General features: G+C 38.6%; 1 protein-coding gene and 1 long non-coding RNA gene across 2 annotated transcripts; both read right to left on the minus strand.

The window, feature by feature from the left end:
* Positions 1–776: 776 nt before the first annotated feature.
* Positions 777–3977, minus strand: LOC137264889 (uncharacterized). Its single transcript, XR_010954924.1, has 3 exons — positions 3947–3977; positions 2051–2516; positions 777–934 (listed from the first exon to the last, which is right to left on the minus strand). It is a non-coding gene; the product is annotated as an uncharacterized lncRNA (long non-coding RNA).
* A 14525-nt stretch (positions 3978–18502) lies between these two features.
* Positions 18503–19745, minus strand: LOC137264931 (heterogeneous nuclear ribonucleoproteins A2/B1-like). The gene is made up of 2 exons (XM_067800284.1): positions 19050–19745; positions 18503–18553 (listed from the first exon to the last, which is right to left on the minus strand). Exons 1-2 carry the CDS (start codon positions 19743–19745, stop codon positions 18503–18505), a joined length of 747 nt encoding a protein of 248 aa, XP_067656385.1.
* Positions 19746–21191: the final 1446 nt, after the last annotated feature.

Raw genomic sequence — 21191 nt, forward strand, 5'->3', positions numbered from 1 at the left:
GACGGCGGAGTTGACGATGGCGAGGATGGTGGAGTAGATAATGGCGTGGATGGTGGTGTTGATGATGGCGTGGATGGTGGAGTTGACGATGGCGTGGATGATGGTGTTGATGGTTCGGCTAATGGTGGTGTGGATGATATTGTGGTATTGCAACTTTGTATTGATAGTGCTGGTAGTGGAGTGAATGCGATAATATTGGCAACGATGTTGGTGACGATGGGTGATCTGATGAAGGTGCTGATGGTGATTGTGCGGATGATGGTGCTCTACGTGATTTATATGGTGGAGTTGATGGTAGCGTAGATGGTTGGGAGGGGTGTTGGTGTTGTGGATGATGGGTAGGATGGTGATGTTGATGGTGTCGAAGATTGTTGTGCAGATGGTGGTTTAGGTGTTCGTTTAAATGATATTGTTGATAGTGATGTTGGCGATAGTGTTGATTTATCAGCCGTTGTGAATGACAGTGTGGATTATTGTAAGTCTGATTCTGAGCTACTGATAGCAGTTCCACAATATAACGACAGGATAAACCCAAATGGACTTCACAAGTTTAGTTCGTATAAGGAAGAGAAGAGAAGACATGATAAGCAAACGCTGAAACAATTAAGCTGTCCGACAAGCTCGGAGTCCTACAATGTGCTTGAACTTGAACCGAGATGCACCCGAGGCATTCAAGCATATCATCTCGTGTATTAAATTTAACTGAGCTGACGCGGTTTAAAATACCTGAAACACCATCCTGTTAGTAGTGCGATAACAATACAATAAAGCAGTAGTTTCTATGTCATTCGTACCTTTTATTTGAAAGTGTCAATACAAAACATTTTCACAAAAATGAGCATGAGTGCATCGTTGTTGTTTCGTTAAGACAAACATTCAAGCGCTGTTCCTGCATACCTGTGCGTCGAACAGTCAACCTCGCCACGATGATGACCTGCTGAATAAATCAGAAAGTGTTAAATGAAAGAAAACGTACATATCCCTGTTTTCAAGGTGTTTGTTGTAATTAGATTTCAAGCGTATTTTGAAAACTGTGACAGTTGGAAAGCCTAGTGATCAAAGCGTTCACTCGCCACACCTAAGACCAGGTTTTGGTTCCTAAAATGGGTACAATATGTGAAGCAAATTCCAGTCGTGATATTGCTGCAATATTTCTAAAGAGGCGTCAAACCATACTCACTCACTCACTCACTGACTGACTTACTCACTCAGTCACTCACTCACACTCACTCACTCACTCACACTCACTCACTCATTCACTCACTCACTCACTCACTCACTCACTCACTCACCCACTCACTCACTCACCCACTCACTCACTGTTTTGGAATCATGATCGGATGGGTATCTTTTGCTCAGTGCAATAACCAGTCGTGGTCAGATGTTTTTAGACCTGTTGCTTCGATGACACACTGAAACACTCCCGTCAGAATTTAAACTGGTGATACTGACATCCCTCCATCAACCTGCCCATCGTACGCAAGTCCATCGTTGTATTTGAGTCATGAAAAAAATCCCTTTTAACATAATGCTGGTGCTTACTTCAACTGTGATTGCGTTATTGGTCTTTGAAGAGGCGTTTACACGCACTTTGCGTCAGTGTTCACATGCATCACGTACAGTTCAAACAATCCATTGTGATAAGATTAAGCGACCGCCATAATTGTAGGTACTTTCAATAGTGAGTGAGTGAGTGAGATGGGGTTCACGCCATTTTTAGCTTTATTCCACCAATATCACGGCGGGGAATACCCGGCATGGGTTTCACATACTGTACTCATGTAGGGAATCGAACCCGAGTCTTCGGTGTGACGAGCGTACGCTTTAACCCACAGGCTACTCCACCGCCCAAGTAGTTACTGTCGTCTGCACATATTTCATTTAATATTCAAATTCTTTTCGAACAAGAGGTTTGTAAAACTCGCACGCAGCCATCGACTTAAATCACTTACATACATGTATATGGACATCACAACTGACAATATTAATAATTTGATATAACCTTCAAAAACTCTCTAAGATTTTTACATAACACTGCAAAAGTGGTTACCGTTGTAAGCCTTTGTCGGAATATCTGCCATCGTTTTACCATCGGCCTCTGGCAAAGCGAGGTCCTATATCTCTCCCAATGCCATGTCCCAGACCTATGTCATGTCCGTAGCCAGACAGATCCAGACCAGAGTTGTATCCGTTTCGATAGCCAGACAGATCCAGACCAGAGTTGTATCCGTTTCGATACCCGAGACGATCGTCATAACTATTGTAACCACTGTACCCATGACTTCGTCCATGTCCATCCAGGTAACTGTTACCAGTGAAGAGATGAGGTAACTGGTCTGCGATGTTGTGCCTTCGTCCATTATGGTAACCTATTCGTCTTTCATAGTCATAGTGGTTGACGCCAACCCCGTGAGGTTCACCATGGTGGCCATGGCTGTATCTCGAGTTGTATACCTGACATGTAGCCCCGGCAACAAGGCACGCTAGAGCAAAGGTGACAGTCTTCATATTTTGGTCTGAATGAAAAACATGGGAAAAAACAATTACAGATGTTCCTACGATTGGTATTGGTGTTCAGCGGGAGATTACGATTAGTGCATACGATTTGGGGGTTGAGGTTAGAAGGGATGACGAATAATGGAGTCAGTATGTAAAAGGTTAAATGGGCATGAGAATGGCTAAGTGTGTAGTTGGTTGATTAAGCACGATTGAGTGGTAACTGAATGGTCAAAAAGACAATAATTTAAGTTGTTATCAGATGACATCTGTATAAAAGTGCAAATTGGATGGATGGTTGATGTGCAGATGTGTGTGTGTTTGTGTGTGTGTGTGTGTGAGTGTCTGTATTTTTGGATCTGTGTCTGTGAGTATGTATCTGTCTGTGTGAATAGCTTAGTATTCCCAGTTTGAGTGCAAAGTTCAGTATGTCTATAATATTTAACCAAACACTCACTACTTCGTCAGACATGTCTATGAGTACCTTCTCGAACATGTTTCATCAGTAAAGTCATAGGTTAACAATGATGATGAACAAGAGCCATATTGCGAGACAAACAATCGCGGTCATATATATGCATATTTATATGTGTGTGTGTGTGTGTGTGTGTGTGTGTGTGTGTGTGTGTGTGTGTGTGTGTGTGTGTGAGCCATATTGCGAGACAAACAATCGCGGTCATATATATGCATATTTATATGTGTGTGTGTGTGCGTGTGTGTGTGTGTGTGTGTGTGTGTGTGTGTGAGCCATATTGCGAGACAAGCAACACACACATATACATATATGTGTGTGTATGTATGTGGTGTGTGTGTGTATATGTGTGTGTGAGCCATATTGCGAGACAAACAATCGCGGTCATATATATGCATATTTATATGTGTGTGTGTGTGTGTGTGTGTGTGTGTGTGTGTGTGTGTGTGTGAGCCATATTGCGAGACAAGCAACACACACATATACATATATGTGTGTGTATGTATGTGGTGTGTGTGTATATGTGTGTGTGAGCCATATTGCGAGACAAACAATCGCGGTCATATATATGCATATTTATATGTGTGTGTGCGTGTGTGTGTGTGTGTGTGTGTGTGTGTGTGAGCCATATTGCGAGACAAGCAACACACACATATACATATATGTGTGTGTATGTATGTGGTGTGTGTGTATATGTGTGTGTGTGTGTATATATATATAGATATATTATAGACACACACATGCACACGCATAAATATACATATAGATATAAGAATGCAAACAGAGCAACATTTTCACAGACCAATATATGTATATATGGTATATATGTGACATATACATGAATGACTACCATACCAACGTTGCCTTATGGAAAGACTAAATTAACAACTTTTCTTGACCAGCCCTATGGTCGAGTTCTACTGATGCTCAAGCACGGCGATGCCTGTTTTCAAAATAGTATTGTCATTCCATACTCACATCTGGTTTCTTGCACTCCAGTGTTCAACTGAATTATTTGTGATTCTGATGCTATTTATGCTTACAAATTCTTTGCATCTACGTGGGTGAGACGTCATTGCTAATGTCAAAATCATCGCCGCAGGAGGTTTTGTGACAATTATAAGACGGTAACCAATCTCAATTGACACGAGACCTTGGATTTTATAGTAATGGAGTGCTCGGCGGCTAACTATTGACCTGAAAAGCAAACTGATCAGTCACCGTATTACTGGTGAGTTGCTTCCGCTTAACAGGTTAGAACAGAAAGGTTGGCAGATAAGACAGGGATATATCAGCCAAAGGACAAAAAACGACAAAACCAACATTGCCATTTAGTGAAAAAAAGTGATTGCCTATGACTTTTGTATCAACTGTAAGTTTCACCTCTCGGTTCGGTGGGGGTAACTTTCACATCGTTCGTCACATCGAAGACGACTGTTTGATTACCCACATGGCCACTATGTCTGAAGCCCATTTCGGGTGTCCCCCAACGCAATATTACTGGAATATTGCAAAATGCGGTGTAAAACTAAACTCACTCATTCATCTATCTTTGGCCGTCAAGGGTACGTCAACTGAAATCTACCCAAGAAGTATTATCGAAATTTATCCATGTGTTTATTTGTCATCTTATTTATGCTGCTCCATGCTATGTTATACTGTTTTATGCCGTGGAATATGTACTGTGCTTATGTGTGCTTACTAAAGAAATATTAAAGTTCGTTATGTACCGTGTCATGTTCATCGTAGGCTGTCTCATATTGTTTACAGTTAGCTGTATCCCATATTTTCAGACCCGGTCCGGAGTAGGAGGGGTGGGTAGGGATGGATGGAGGGAGAGAGAGAGAGAGAGAGAGAGAGAGAGAGAGAGAGAGAGAGAGAGAGAGAGAGAGAGAGAGAGAGAGAGAGAGAGAGAGAGAGAGAGAGAGAGAGAGAGAGAGAGAGAGAGAGAGAGAGAGAGAGAGAAACAGCCATATATAATATTTTAACGGATACAGCTTGCAAACATTACACAACTGGTTGCCTTCTTTTCCTAACATTTTCTACATAACATTAGGGATGTACCCTGGTCAACATGTGATCAACATGTCTGTCATGCCATGTTTCTTTGAGATGCAAATGAATGGTTGAACAGCAAATTAACATCAACAACAACCTGTAAATTAATAAGAATTTAAATCAGAATCCGTTCTTTGCCTCAACATACCATGTATGTTTACTTCAGTCAGTTTGGTGGCAGTCACTTTAATGTTTTGGGGAAATCTTTTTCCTCATTTAAGTTGAGTAGATGTATTATTGGGAGCGTACCAATAGACATGCTATGTATGAATGTCCATTCTGTGTAATTTATACAAGGCAGTAGTACATTGTTTGTTGGATAAAGTACTAAAGCATGTGTAAGATAGCATGTATGCTCATCAAAAACTATGATATATTGTGTATTATGAGTGCTGATAAAAGGCAAGATTAAGACATGAGACAACTACATTAAGATTGCAATAAACCGAGCAGATATTACCACTTTGCACGGAATTAGGGCAAATCATCACTCTTCTTAGAAAAAATATCATCCACATTAAAAAAAAGAATCTTTGACAGTTTTCTAAAATCTTCTATTGATAACATATTTAGTTTAATGCTTGTGATATGGATACATTTTTTGGCTAACGATGTTGATGCCGTGTGTGATGCCAATAAGCCATAGGAGCTATTACAGAAGGGAATATCAGGATCTGGAATCACAAAATCATTATAAAGTAGCTGAAAGACAGAAAAAACATTGCATTCCATATATCTATTATTGAGCGGATACCTCCATCAAACCCATGTTCGATATACAAATTGCTATTTCTACATTAATGATTCATCCGCATAGGTTCAGTGAGTATTTCCGCTACACATTACTGTTTGTAAAAGTCAGCCGTGAGATAGCTATCAGTATGTGTGCCAAGAAGAAAAATAAAAATAAAAACTCAACAACCTTACATCATGAGTTGATGCTTTTCAAAAGTGTCTTCTGACCCGTAGGATAGGCCTTCATAGCGACTAAGGGGATCGAATGGTCAGACTCACTGACTTGGTGGACACATGTCCTCGGTTCCCATTTGGGCAGATCGATGCTGTTGATCACCGGATTGTCTGGTCCAGACTGGATTATGTACAGACCGCAGCCATATTACTGGAATATTGATGAATGCGGCGTAAAACTAAACTCACTCACTCTCTAAAATGTCTTCTATGTAAGAATCTACAAGGAAACGTCGCTCTATGCAGTAAACATCTATGCAGTAAACATCTATGCAGTAAACATCTATGCAGTAAACGTCTATGCAGTAAACATCTATGCAGTAAACGTCTATGCAGTAAACATCTATGCAGTAAACATCTATGCAGTAAACATCTATGCAGTAAACATCTATGCAGTAAACGTCTATGCAGTAAACGTCTATGCAGTAAACATCTATGCAGTAAACATCTATGCAGTAAACGTCTATGCAGTAAACATCTATGCAGTAAACGTCTATGCAGTAAACGTCTATGCAGTAAACATCTATGCAGTAAACGTCTATGCAGTAAACGTCTATGCAGTAAACGTCTATGCAGTAAACGTCTATGCAGTAAACATCTATGCAGTAAACATCTATGCAGTAAACGTCTATGCAGTAAACGTCTATGCAGTAAACATCTATGCAGTAAACATCTATGCAGTAAACGTCTATGCAGTAAACATCTATGCAGTAAACATCTATGCAGTAAACATCTATGCAGTAAACGTCTATGCAGTAAACATCTATGCAGTAAACATCTATGCAGTAAACGTCTATGCAGTAAACATCTATGCAGTAAACATCTATGCAGTAAACGTCTATGCAGTAAACATCTATGCAGTAAACATCTATGCAGTAAACGTCTATGCAGTAAACATCTATGCAGTAAACATCTATGCAGTAAACATGAAGTTGTCTTCCATACAACTGTGTACTTGAGTTTTGAATCACCAAATTCTAGAGTGCCGATCAAACAATAGCTCTTAAGTATGGTGCTTGTTGGTTATTTTTGTTGGTTTGGTTTCGGTTTAACCTTGTACTGTGGTTATCTGGCAGTGATGCATTGCATACTTCCTACGTTAGTAATGGATTGTGCAAACTTGGGCTTTTGTCTGCCTGTGAATGTAGTCGAGAACTGACTCTTCCTTCGAGTGGATTCATCGAAACATGAACCTCTGCAGAGGGAGGGCTAAATTGTAGGGTTGCTTGATCTACACGATACATATAAATCTACATGATACATAATTATAAATCTACATGATACATATAAAAGAACAATCATTGTTCACCTGGGGTCGCTGCGTCATACTGACTATGCTATACATAGACTGTACATCACTATGCCCTTCTCAGCATTCCGTATGTTATGTATTTTGCACGACTCTCGTAGTTACGACTCTCGTAGCACGAATATTGCATTGAGGAAACGGGACGCCGAACCGTATTGAATACGTTCAGTTCAATAGCTAACACATAATATCATTTCTTTAAAACAGCTAGAACTGTCTAGAACTGTGCAAATATTTAACACATTGACATTGTTTCTTTAACGGATTTATGCGCGTGTTGATACGAATATCTACCTAGTTTGCACTTCATAGTAATGTGTTCATATTTTTCATAATGAACTATTGCAGGTTGTATTCGGATATTTATCGACTTCCAGCCACGCTGTGATATGCTGATATGCTACAGCTGTATAACACGTTTCTATACAGTTGCTAGAAAACTATGTATGCATGTATGTATGTATGTATGTATGTATGTATGTATGTATGTATGTATGTATGTATGTATGTATGTATGTATGTATGTATGTATGTATGTATGTATGTATGTATGTGTGTATGTATGTATGTATGTATGTATGTATGTATGTGTGTATATAGGTGCGTGCGTGCATGCATGAATGTATCATTAAATGCTGACAGACATAGTGTAATCAATCAAGTATGATGAGACAAGCCAACAGAGCTTGCCAATCGTCGTCAGGCGTTTCTGATATTTCCTCACAACACTGATGTAGAATCCTTGTGATCCGGACATTGATCTGCCCCATGCAAATGTTAAAATCAAAGATCGATCGCGTGACCTCGCTCATTGTCTGAAGGTGTAGATACATTGACAAAAGATCAACAAATATACGTATGTAGATATATGTATTTAACACGTCACAATTTAATTCTGGACTCACAAAAGTCCAGAAACTCTCAGCACTGTCTCCACTCTCGCACAAGCGATTTCGCAAAATTAAACAGGCAGCTGTTATGTATGTGTGCTAAGGATGAAAAAATGAAAAAAAAATTTTTCGAAAACTCAAAATTTAAACTCGCTCGCCCATGGGCACGCCCATGGGCGAACAGTGACCAATGGGTAGGCCCATGGGCAGGCCCATGGGCGAAAGTGTTCATTTCATCCAGAATAAATGTTTTGGAGGTTGTAAATGAATGAAAAAATGTTAATAAGTATCATGACACAAATTTCAGTTTGTTGTGACTTGATTCTGCTAACTGACAGCGATTTTAAAAAATCTCGCCCATGGGTGAAAAATATATTGGCCCATGGACGAGAATAATTAATTTCATTGAAACTACAAGTTTTTTTCCCAGGCTGTGCAGTTTTTCAATAAATGAACGTGTATTTATTATTGTCTTGACACGAAATTAAGCTTATTTTGACTTAATTCGGCTAATTAAGAGTGATTTTTCAAAAAGACTCGCCCATGGGCGAAAACCATTTGGCCCATGGGTGAGAATATTTACTTTTACTCAAAATATACCTTTTCCCATGTTTTGGAGGTTGTGAATGGATGAAAGTATGTTCATAAGTATCATGTCACAAAATTCAACTCATTTTGAATTAATTCCGTTAATTTAGAGCTATTTAACAAAATCTCACCCATGGGCGAAAAACATTTTGACCCATGGGCGAGAATATTTCCTTTTACCCCAAACACATCTTTTTCAATATTTGGAGGATGTAAATGAATGAAAGTACATTTATGAGTATCATGACAGAAATTTCAACTCATTTTAACTTAATTCCTCTAAATGAGAGCAATTTTGAAAACTCTCGCCCATGGGAGAAAGACATTTTGGCCCATGGGCGAGAATATTTGCCTTCACTCAAAATACATCTTTTCCTGTGGTTTGGAGGTGTAAATGAATGAGGATATATATATGAGTATCATGGCACAAAATCCAACTCATTATGACTTAATTCTGCTAATTGAGACCGATTTTCAAAAACATCTCGCCCATGGGCGAAAAACATTAAGCCCATGAGCGAGAATCTTTCCTTTTCACTCCAAATACATCTTTTCTAATGTTTTGGATTTTGTAAATGAATGAAAGTGCCATTATGAGTATCATGACACAAATTCAACTGATTTTGACTTAATTTTGCGAATTCAGGAAGATTTTTAAAAATATGCTAGAATAATCACTTTTACTCAAAATACATCTTTTCCTGTGTTTTGGATTTTGTAAATGAATGAGGATATATTTATATGTATCATGGCACAAAATCCAACTCATTTTGACTTAATTCTGCTAATTTGTAACAAGTACAAGAATCTGGACTTCCACTTAAATTTTCATAGCTTTTTTTATTGTCTTGGAGGTTGTAAATATATGAATGAAAGTGTGTTTATAATTATCACGACAAAAAAAAATGAAATCATTCCGGTCCTAATTCGACTAATCTCTCTCGTGGACGAAAATATATTCGTTTGCTCGTTTTCTTTATTTTGCAAACATGCGGCTTAAAAATAGATGAAATTCTTATGACAATTCAGTTTAATGCCGTGAGTTTAGTTTTATGTTGCACTCAGTAATATCCCAGCAATATGGCGGCGGTTTGTAGATAATCGAGTTTGGATCAGACAATCCAGTGATCAACAGCATGAGCATCGATCTGCACAATTGGGAACTGATGACATGTGTCAACCAAGTCGGTGGGCCTGACCACCCGATCCCGTTAGTCGCCTCTTACGACAAGCATAGTCGCCTTTTATGGCAAGCATGGGTTGTTTAAGCCCTTTACTTCCAGCAACATATACAGTACACTTAGAATACTAAGCCTTGAGATTCTTTTGAATTTAGGTATTCTATAAATATACCAAAATTCAACCTATATCTATGAAGTTGAAGTTATTTGTGAAAGCCCTAAACAAGAGTGACCAAACTCCAGTGACTATGCTGGGACACAATAATAAACGGTGTTGTGAGATCTTTAAACTGTATTGAAATATGTCTTGTCAATTCCACTGACATTCACCAAATCAGGGATACTCTATAACAGGGATTGGTCACTCGCTAGCTTTCCTTACCATTTGTACTAATTAACGTGTGCCTCGTCATGCCCCACTGCACACGTCGACTTGGTTTGTTCTCAGCGCAAATCGGCTGCGCTTAACAGTATTTCAACCAGTTTACTGTCGGAAACTATCGGCATCTCCCGGAGTAATACTCGGTAAATTGGAGTAGGCTCCCCTGAATGTTGTCACAACAAGCTGGTTACACTTCCTGTCGCCGAATGATGCATGTGTGGATTAATGAGAGGACTTGAGAATGTGTTTACACATTGCCTTGTTCAAAGACTCTCTGTTTATGTGACAATTTTGATACAGCGTTCGAAACGATCGCCAGCCCAGAGGCCCAGCGTCGGTTGTTAATGTATCAGGCCAACAGTTTCAGTTATCTGCAGGCCCATGTGGTCTTCTGTCAATTAGATCTCATTTCTTTTCAACTAGCATCGTGCCCATAATTTGTATTAATGTTCAGGAATTATCCTTGATCCCTCATGTTAGGATAACTTCCAGTTTCACTTCATAGTATTATATATTCAGTGCCGCATAGGAATGTCAGCAGTCTATGACTAATTGTAAACTTCTCTGTGCTCCATACACTTCACTAATGGATTTTGTAGGGACTGTGAAACTCTCTACAATGAAGACTATTTTGATTTTATTGGTTTGATTCCAACAAAATGGGTATGCAGACTTTAAAGACTGCAAGTGGCAGCAAGCCCTGATGGCCAAATGGCAAACTAAAGGTTATTATGTTATTATATGTATTTGAAATGACCTGTTACACAATTAAAATGTCTCATTATGTTTCAGTGGTTTTCTGTTTGTGTGGAATGCTTAGGCTGCATAAAAATATGTTTCTCAGGCACATTCTTTTCAAAAGTGACGAGTAAGACTTTGATTTTTAATTTTTGATAGAAAAAATGTGACGAGGGAGGAACTCATTTTTATTTCTTTTTCCTTCAGGAATACAGTTTGGAAAGTTAAGCACATGTTAATGAGTTGTAGATTCAGTCACTCTCATTCTTACAGACACTCAGTCTATAATGGACAAATGGACGGTCGTGGCAAAGTCGAAATTATTTTTTTTAAGAGGGCAGTTAACGAAGATGACCAGATGTCTTCCTGCATGTGCGCAATTGCATGGATACTGACAGAATGTCAACTGACACAGTCACTCCCCCCTAAAAAAAACAGAAAGTTTAAAACCATCACAAAGCGTTAAAAAGTCCTTTGCAGTTTTGTCAAATATCAACAATAGTTTCAGAACTAAAACATTCAAGCATCAAAGGCATCCATGGCAGATTAGAACAGATCAGATATGTCATACCTCACACTTTCGCCAGATAGAATATTCCCCTCAATACTTAGAGGTGTATTTGAAAAAAATGAATTTTAGGACGACTAAACACATTCAAACATTGGCTTGTAGTAATGAGTGATCAGATCAGATCAACGATATGTCATATTTTTCACACACATGAAATACTTGTGAATGTATACACCCTACCAATTATTTTTTTAATTCATAAAATCATCACTATTACTTCCAAACACCTCTCACCAGATGGAACTTTTTTCCCTAACAATTAAAGGTGTGTGTGAAAGAAGTTTTTTGAGCAATAACTAGAAACACTCAAAAAATGCTGTGTAGTATTTCAATGGCGGATCAGAACAGATCAGCGAGATTTCACACACCTCAAATAAATCCTAACAATATGTTTAGATTATCAAATTATAAATATTACCTGCAAACACCTTTCGGGTCATTGTATATTCCCCTCATAAATATTTAAGGTGCATGTGAAAGAGGTTTTGGAGCAATAACTAGAAACACTCAAAGTTATACTATTTCAATGGCGGATCAGAACAGATCCGCGAGATGGCACATTTTTCAACACCTCAAAAACACCCTACCGATTTTTTTTAAATTATAAAAATAGCACTATTACTTCCAAACACCTTTCACTAGATGGTATGTTCCCCTAATGGAAATTAAAGGTGTATGTGAATGAAGTTTTTGAAGCTGAAACAAAAGCACTCAAACAACGCCGTGCAATATTTCAATGGCGGATCGGATCAGGTCGGCGAGATGGCACATATTTCACACACCTCAAGTACGTCCTAACAATTTATTTTAGATTTTGAAACTATCACTATTACCAGCAAACACATTTCGCCTGATGGTAAATTCCCCTCATAAAAATTAAAGGTGTATGTGAAAGACGGTGTTGAGCAATATCTAGACACACTTCAAACAACGGCGTGTAGTATTTCAATGGCGCATCAGATCAGATCGGCGATCTGCCACATTTTTCACACACCCCAATTAAACCCCAACATGTTTTTAAGTCACAAAACTATCACTATTGCTTGCAGATACCTTTCAACTAAAGGTACAATTTCCTGCTAAAACATAAAGGAATGTGTGAAAGAAGCTTTTATTGACGAAACTCAGTCTATCTTCGCTGTGTACCGATAATTGAAGCCAGAGAGTTACAAGATGCCGACTTGAAACTTTACTACAAACATATTTTCTTATACTGACACTAATTACAAATATGTGACTAGAACTGAAGTAACAGAACAGGTGACTTATGTTCTACGTGTAGGATCCGAGTTGTCACAACACTCAGCGAATGTAATCAGCTGTTGAAAATGAACCGAGCTCAATCTTTAATACTAAGCTGCCGCCATATTGTCTCCACTGGTCACGTGACAAAGCGAGACATACGTTCAGCGGTTTTTCGAGGAGTTTCCACTCCCCTCTCTATATAGGCTCCCTGACCAAATGTACCTACCTAGTAGTTTTAAGTGTACCTACCCAGTTTAGCATGTTTCGTTTTAATAGTGTGGTCTCCATTTTTAGTAATTCCCGTTTGCCCGTCCCGGCTTTTCCTCGTCCGAGGTTTTATGAGGTATTCTCCTATTTGTCAGACCAGAAATTATCTACAACAGGGGTAGGTCACTCGCTTGTTTTCTTTACCATTTGTACTAATTAGTATGCGCCTCCTCATGCTCCAATGCACACAGTGACCTGATTCGTCTCCATCGCAACTTAGGCTGCATTTAACAGTACTTCAGTCAGTTTACTGTATCAGTCGAAATCTTACAATGAATGAATGAATGAATGAAGAGCAAGAAGTATATGTGAATGAATGAAAGAAATGATAAAAGAAAGAAGTGCATATGTGAATGAATGAGAAAGATATAATAAAAGAAAGAAGTACATATGTGAATGAATGAAAGAATAAATGATACATCAAGGCCATCCCTTCCAAAACATGCTAAAGAACGCAAAACTATCGTTAGATCACATGTGTTAACATCAGCTTGTTATTGTCTCCCTGGTCAGGCGTAACAATTGTCTGACAGGTTAAAACAACAAACTATCTGGTTGACTGCACAGCTACCAGTTGACGTAGTATACCCACATCACCTACTTTTCCTGCGTAACCTTCATGTACATCACCACCCTTAATATATTGAGCAGATATATATATATATATATATATATATATATATGTTTGACACGCTGGACAGGTCTAGGGCATTTTGTGTTAATTTACCATTCCCATTTTCATAATGCTTAAAAAAGACACTCATTAATCTATCGCAGAGTTTTGTCATTCCTTCACTCCAACATGGTTGCTAAATCCCCTATGATCATAGTATATCGACTCTGCCATACCCAATTCACCTAATCCTGAGAAATCAACCAGTCATGACATAGCCACATCGCCTAATTAATTTTCCGTACCTATCGAGTAAAAAATACATAAAATGGGAGGACGCCTTGTTAACTAATGGGAGTGAGCTTTGCAGGGAGTACCCTCACTCTCACAAACCCACGTATTGAGGAGAAGTGGCCGTGTTTGTCGGGGATATTTCTGGCTTTGCTAAATAAATCGTACATAAACATGTAAAATATTTTGGTTTGATTCTGTAACTGCCCACATTATGACATTGAGACCATTTTGATTTATCGAGTAAAATACGATTGAATAGTTTTGAGTTTGAATCTTGTCACTTTAGCGCTCTATCTTTTTAAATGGGGCGTGCATACTAATATTTAGGTGGTTTTTAGTATTCCATCTATTGGTTTAAATTAACTGATTTACCTGTTTTTGCTTTGCTTGGGTTTTTTTTTTATTGCAAGTGGCCCAGCGAGGTAGTCCTGTAAGTTAAACCTTTGTTTTGGGTCGAGGTCAAAATCGTTTGGTGTAGTCACAACGGTGTTGTTTTATGGGATTAGATTACGGATTATACGGATTTTTTATAAAAAAAAGTAAAATGTGTGTCCTCAGGAAACGAAATAAGACACGTGTACCAGAATGTAAGTGAATCGATGTTAGCGAGTTCAATCAGTGACTTCAGTTAATAAAATGGGCTTTCAGTTCACTCCTTCCAGTAGTAATGAGTTATTTAGTTTCTTGGTAAAATTGCTTGCAAAGTGAATGTTGAAAATGACAGTTTTCAGGATCATTTTAACAACTTCAGTTATGGCTTCAGTAAAGCTGCTATGCTTCACGTTTCGTCCTACTTATTTTACGGGAAGATACCTTTGTGTAAACAGCGATATATGTTCATTCTGAGAACTGGTAAAAAGTGAGAATATATCTCGTGAAAATGAATTTTGAAAGACTGCAGATCAGCAGTTCCAGTTGTCTCAACAACATAATTTCTAAAATACTTAGGAACCACAATCACGGAAGCCAAAGTAAATCTGTTCGAGTGTAGCAAAAATAGTGAAAATTTATTTAAAAAATAGAAAAGTAAACCCAAAGTCAATCTTGATTACATTACGTATTCCTCATAGCCCGATATAATGATTACACATTAATAGTATGGATACGTTAATGTATAGTTTAAACTAATCTCCTCAAGTAATCGGGACTGGATTGTCAAGCACAAACATGCATATCAATGCCGCTCCATACCAATAATATAATTACATAACATACATGATAACAACACTTCATGTTCCGCTCGTCAAACGTCAGAATAAATTTACAGTTATCAAAGCAGACTAACAGGCCCACTAGCAGTAAAAAACAAAACAAAAACAAATAAATTAATAAATCCAAATGAATAGATGGAATACTAAAAAAACCCTTTAAAAAGGTAGAGTGCAAAAGTGGCAAACCGGTAAAATATGCCAAGATTCAAACTCAAAACTATACAATCGTATTTTACTCGATAAATCAGAATGGTCTCAATGTCATAATGTGGGTAGTTACAGAATCGAAGCAAAATATAGTACATATATGTATCAGGAAATAATAATTTATCAGCTGAATAATACATAAGAAATACTCTTATGATATGTATAACATCACATTTGAGTAAAAAAATGCATGCGTTGAGCTTGTTAGATGTTTTAAAGATCAATGGAATAGGTAGAAAAGGACACCCCCACTTGGGAACTTGGGAGCAGAGAGACGCCACGGTTCAGTGGTTACAGCTATAGGGCCGTCTGTGCTCTCTGCTCAATATATTAAGGGTGGTGATGTAGATGAAAGTTACGCAGGAAAAGTAGGTGATGTGGGTATACTACGTCAACAGGTAGCTGTGCAGTCAACCAGATAGTTTGTTGTTTTAACCCGTCTGACAATTGTTACGCCTGACCAGGGAGACAATAACAAGCTGATGTTAACACATGTGATCTAACGATAGTTTTGCGTTCTTTAGCATGTTTTGGAAGGGATGGCCTTGATGTATCATTTATTCTTTCATTCATTCACATATGCACTTCTTTCTTTTATTATTTCTTTCATTCATTCACATATACTTCTTGCTCTTCATTCATTCATTCATTGTAAGATTTCGACTGATACAGTAAACTGGCTGAAGTACTGTTAAATGCAGTCTAAGTTGCGATGGAGACGAATCAGGTCACTGTGAGCATTGGAGCATGAGGAGGCGCATACTAATTAGTACAAATGGTAAAGAAAACAAGCGAGTGACCTACCCCTGTTGTAGATAATTTCTGGTCTGACAAATAGGAGAATACCCCATAAAACCTCGGACGAAGAAAAGCCGGGACGGGCAAACGGGAATTACTAAAAATGGAGACCACACTATTAAAACGAAACATGCTAAACTGGGTAGGTACACTTAAAACTACTAGGTAGGTACATTTGGCGAATGTCAGTGGAATTGACAAGACATATTTCAATACAGTTTAAAGATCTCACAACACCGTTTATTATTGTGTCCCAGCATAGTCACTGGAGTTTGGTCACTCTTGTTTAGGGCTTTCACAAATAACTTCAACTTCACAGATATAGGTTGAATTTTGGTATATTTATAGAATACCTAAATTCAAAAGAATCTCAAGGCTTAGTATTCTAAGTGTATTGTATATGTTGCTGGAAGTAAAGCTCTGTGTTCGGGACCCGTGAAGATCTGGAGTAGAACAGGGCTTCAACAACCCATGCTTGCCATAAAAGGCGACTATGCTTGTCGTAAGAGGTGACTAACGGGATCGGGTGGTCAGGCTCGCTGACTTTTGCTGACACATGTCATCAGTTCCCAATTGTGAAGGTAGATGCTCATACTGTTGGTCACTGGATTGCCGCCGCCATATTGCTGGGATATTGCTGAGCGCGACATAAAACTAAATTTTCATTAGAATTTCATCTATTTTTAAACCATATGTTTGCAAAATAAAGAAAACGAGCAAACGAATATATTTTTGTCCACGAGAGAGATTAGTCGAATTAAGACCGGAATGATTTCATTTTTTTTGTCGTGATACTTATAAACACACTTTCATTCATAAATTTACAACCCCCAAGACAATAAAAAAAACTATGAAAATTTAAGTGGAAATCCAGATTCTTGTACTTGTTACAAATTAGCAGAATTAAGTCAAAATCAGTTGAATTTTGTGCCATAATACTTACAAATATATCCTCATTCATTTACAAAATCCAAAACATTAGAAAAGATGTATTTGGAGTGAAAAGGAAATATTCTCGCTCATGGGCCCAATGTTTTTCGCCCATGGGCGAGATGTTTTTGAAAATCGGTCTCAATTAGCAGAATTAAGTCATAATGAGTTGGATTTTGTGCCATGATACTCATATATATATCCTCATTCATTTACACCTCCAAACCACAGGAAAAGATGTATTTTGAGTGAAGGCAAATATTCTCGCCCATGGGCCAAAATGTCTTTCTCCCATGGGCGAGAGTTTTCAAAATTGCTCTCATTTAGAGGAATTAAGTCAAAATGAGTTGAAATTTCTGTCATGATACTCATAAATGTACTTTCATTCATTTACATCCTCCAAATACTGGAAAAGATGTGTTTGGGGTAAAAGGAAATATTCTCGCCCATGGGTCAAAATGTTTTTCGCCCATGGGTGAGATTTTGTTAAATAGCTCTAAATTAACGGAATTAATTCAAAATGAGTTGAATTTTGTGACATGATACTTATGAACATACTTTCATCCATTCACAACCTCCAAAACATGGGAAAAGGTGTATTTTGAGTAAAAGTAAATATTCTCACCCATGGGCCAAATGGTTTTCGCCCATAGGCGAGTCTTTTTGAAAAATCACTCTTAATTAGCCGAATTAAGTCAAAATAAGCTTAATTTCGTGTCAAGACAATAATAAATACACGTTCATTTATTGAAAAACTGCACAGCCTGGAAACAAACCATGTAGTTTCAATGAAATTAATTATTCTCGTCCATGGGCCAATATATTTTTCACCCATGGGCGAGATTTTTTAAAATCGCTGTCAGTTAGCAGAATCAAGTCACAACAAGCTGAAATTTGTGTCATGATACTTATTAACATTTTTTCATTCATTTACAACCTCCAAAACATTCATTTTGGATGAAATGAAACACTTTCGCCCATGGGCCTGCCCATGGGCCTACCCATTGGTCACTGTTCGCCCATGGGCGTGCCCATGGGCGAGCGAGTTTAAATTTTGAGTTTTCCAAAAATTTTTTTTTCATTTTTTCATCCTTAGCACATATACATAACAGCTGCCTGTTTAATTTTGCGAAATCCCTTGTGAGAGAGTGGCCACAGTGCTGAGAGTTTCTGGACTATTGTGAGTCCAGAATTAAATTGTGACGTGTTATTTCTATTCTTACATAGAACCTCATCACTGACATCACAGACTGAATGGAATGCACTATGCATGAGACGCGTTTTCATCGCCACAATCCTTGAGACTTGGGAACGCGTTCCTCAGTGATGGTGACCTGTAAAACAAATCAACGGAGGATATACATAGAGTATAAGATCTCTTGCAGTTTTCATTAAGGCATACCGTCTGAATGAAACCATGAAGCATAAATGAAGTTTTAGACTATTTAGTTCCCTTGCCAATGCTTTTTAAAAGTAAATGTAAATTAATCAAACACTTAGGTCGATTACTGTCTCTCTCTGTTAAACTTTGTTCAGTAATGTCAGTTCATATTATTGCTGGCATTGCATTTGGTATTGAGATTTGCCTCTCATTAAACAGATTAAGTACTGTAATACATGTGTCATGCTTATGCAGTAAACACAAATTCCAGTATGAGAGAGGAAACTATGGATAGACATACCGTGAACGAAACGATGTCCCAACGGACGCTGATATACTCCAGGACTTGTCTCGACAAAGTCAGTGCCATGTTCATGTCTACGTGTTCCTGAAAAACTATGGATAGACATACCGTGAACGAAACGATGTCCCAACGAACGCTGATATACTCCAGGACTTGTCTCGACAAAGTCAGTGCCATGTTCATGTCTATGTGTTCCACTTCCAAAATGATGACTTCCAATGCCATTATGTCCAGCCCCGTGTCCGCCAAATCCTGTAGCATGTCCGTGACTGTGGTGTTCAACCCCATGTCCACCAAATGCATGATTAATTTCGTGTCCATGGTTACCAAGGTCGTGTCCTCCAAATCTAGGATTAATCCCGTGCCCATGATTATCAAGTCCATGTCCACCAAATCGTGAATTAATTCTGTGCCCAAGGTTACCAACAGCTGGTCCGTCAAAGCTAGGATTAATTCCGCGTCCGTGGTTACCAATCGCAGGTGCACCAAATCCAGGATGAACTCCAAAGTTCCGGACGCTAGGTCCGCCAAATGCAGGATCAGTTGCAGATCCATGATTACCATATCCAGTTCCACTGTGAATTCCATTGCCCTGATACACATGATGAACCGTTCTTGTGAAGGTGTCTATATGATTACCGTGCCGGACATGGGGCACGTCCAGGCCTACATGATTAACACCCAGTCCAGGGCTACCGTTAACACGTCCAGACCCAATGCCAGGTCCTGGACCATAGTTGATTCCTTGTCCACGGAACCTCATGTTTCTATATCCACCACCCGGAAACTGGCATGTAGTCCCGACAACCAGAACTGCTAGAATAACGGCGAAGGTCCTCATCTGTGGAATATACGAGTAAGTGAGTATGGTTTTATGCAGGTTTTAGCACTATTCTAGCAATATCACCGTGGGGGTCACTAGAAATGGATTTCATACATTGTACCCATGTGGGGAATTTAGATTGGTTTAACATTGTTAAAGCGTCAATACACACAACAGCCTTAATCTTATGTTTAATTATTATCAAGAATCATACAAAACGTGAAATGTTTTTCTAAACGGTTCATTTATCTTGGAAATCACAGCTGGCTTAATCAAATGCCTTATGTTGGGGACATGGTGGACAGCTTGAGGTGCCGGGATAGAGCCCACATGTGATCGGGTGTAAAGCCTTGGAGTCAACTTTGCGTGCAGACTGTCAGTGTTATCACAATAACCCGTCCCAGCCCCCAGTCTATAGTCCTGTGCATTTGACATATGGTGGCCACACGAATACGTGGAAACACCTAGTTGTGGGATCGGCAACGTGCAGCAAACTGTGAGTATGTGTCCCAGTTCACCAAGCTGTACCATGGATACCTCTTAAGGATTGGAAAGCCGCGATAACTCTTGTGGGAGTTCAGATTGATAATAAGATGTGCTGTTGAGGCTGACATCCAATGATCAAATACCAGCGCCTTGAGCATGCACAAGTACGTGGATATGTCGGCTATGTAAATACCCAATGAAAAACTAATAATAATAAACACCAGTCAGCAGTTTTCTTTACGAATATAGTTTTCAACTGATAACTGTCAATGAAGCAGATGTTCTACTGGTCACATGACTACAATATATTTTGTTCATTCAGTTGTGTTCTGTGACCATTGCCCAAAAAGCTCAGTAAATGTCTTTGTCTTGTGCATAATGACGCCTTTTATACTTTGAGAAAATTACGATCAGGTTTGAATATCGGATTCAGCGTTTTTGTGTCTGTGAACACAACCATACGTGCTCAACCCCTGATCTGGTCTTCAGGCATTTCTGCCACACAAACCATGTACACAGTGAAAACCCACCTTAATATAATGATGTTAAAATAGGCGGAAAAACCCAACGCGATTCCTAGTCTTACAACCTGTCGGGAAACTATGATACATTTTGTTTCGAGTGTATTAAGAAAACTCTGCTAAATCTCACCTTTTGACAAAAGCGTTATTTCGAATGCATCTTCTTTTTGCATTTAGCAATATTTATACACATCCAACATTTAACCTGCACATTGCACACGTACACACGACGTCAGTGCCCATTACGACATTGCTTCCTGGGGTTAAATGCAAGACAGAAGACAACAATGGTCCTGTCGACAAATTGCCCTAGGGTAGTGACACAGCGTCAACTGCTAATCGCACAATGTATATATCATTGTGGCCCAGTGTCACCTGTTATTATGGTACTGTCAATAGCAACATATAGATGAAGTAAGCTTATGGCCTAACCATGTCAGTGATTGAACAGTGTCAA

The sequence above is a fragment of the Haliotis asinina genome, chromosome 15 (genome assembly GCF_037392515.1).
Source record: "Haliotis asinina isolate JCU_RB_2024 chromosome 15, JCU_Hal_asi_v2, whole genome shotgun sequence".
Lineage (NCBI taxonomy): Eukaryota > Metazoa > Mollusca > Gastropoda > Lepetellida > Haliotidae > Haliotis > Haliotis asinina.

What these genes read in the sequence shown, in the direction of transcription:
- LOC137264931 (XM_067800284.1), bottom strand. Translation starts at nt 19,745, where the DNA reads ATGAGGACCTTCGCCGTTATTCTAGCAGTTCTGGTTGTCGGGACTACA. An exon ending in TTGTCGAGACAAGTCCTGGA is followed by an intron (nt 18,554 to 19,049) that starts GTATATCAGCGT and finishes TTTGTTTTACAG; the next exon opens with GTCACCATCACTGAGGAACG.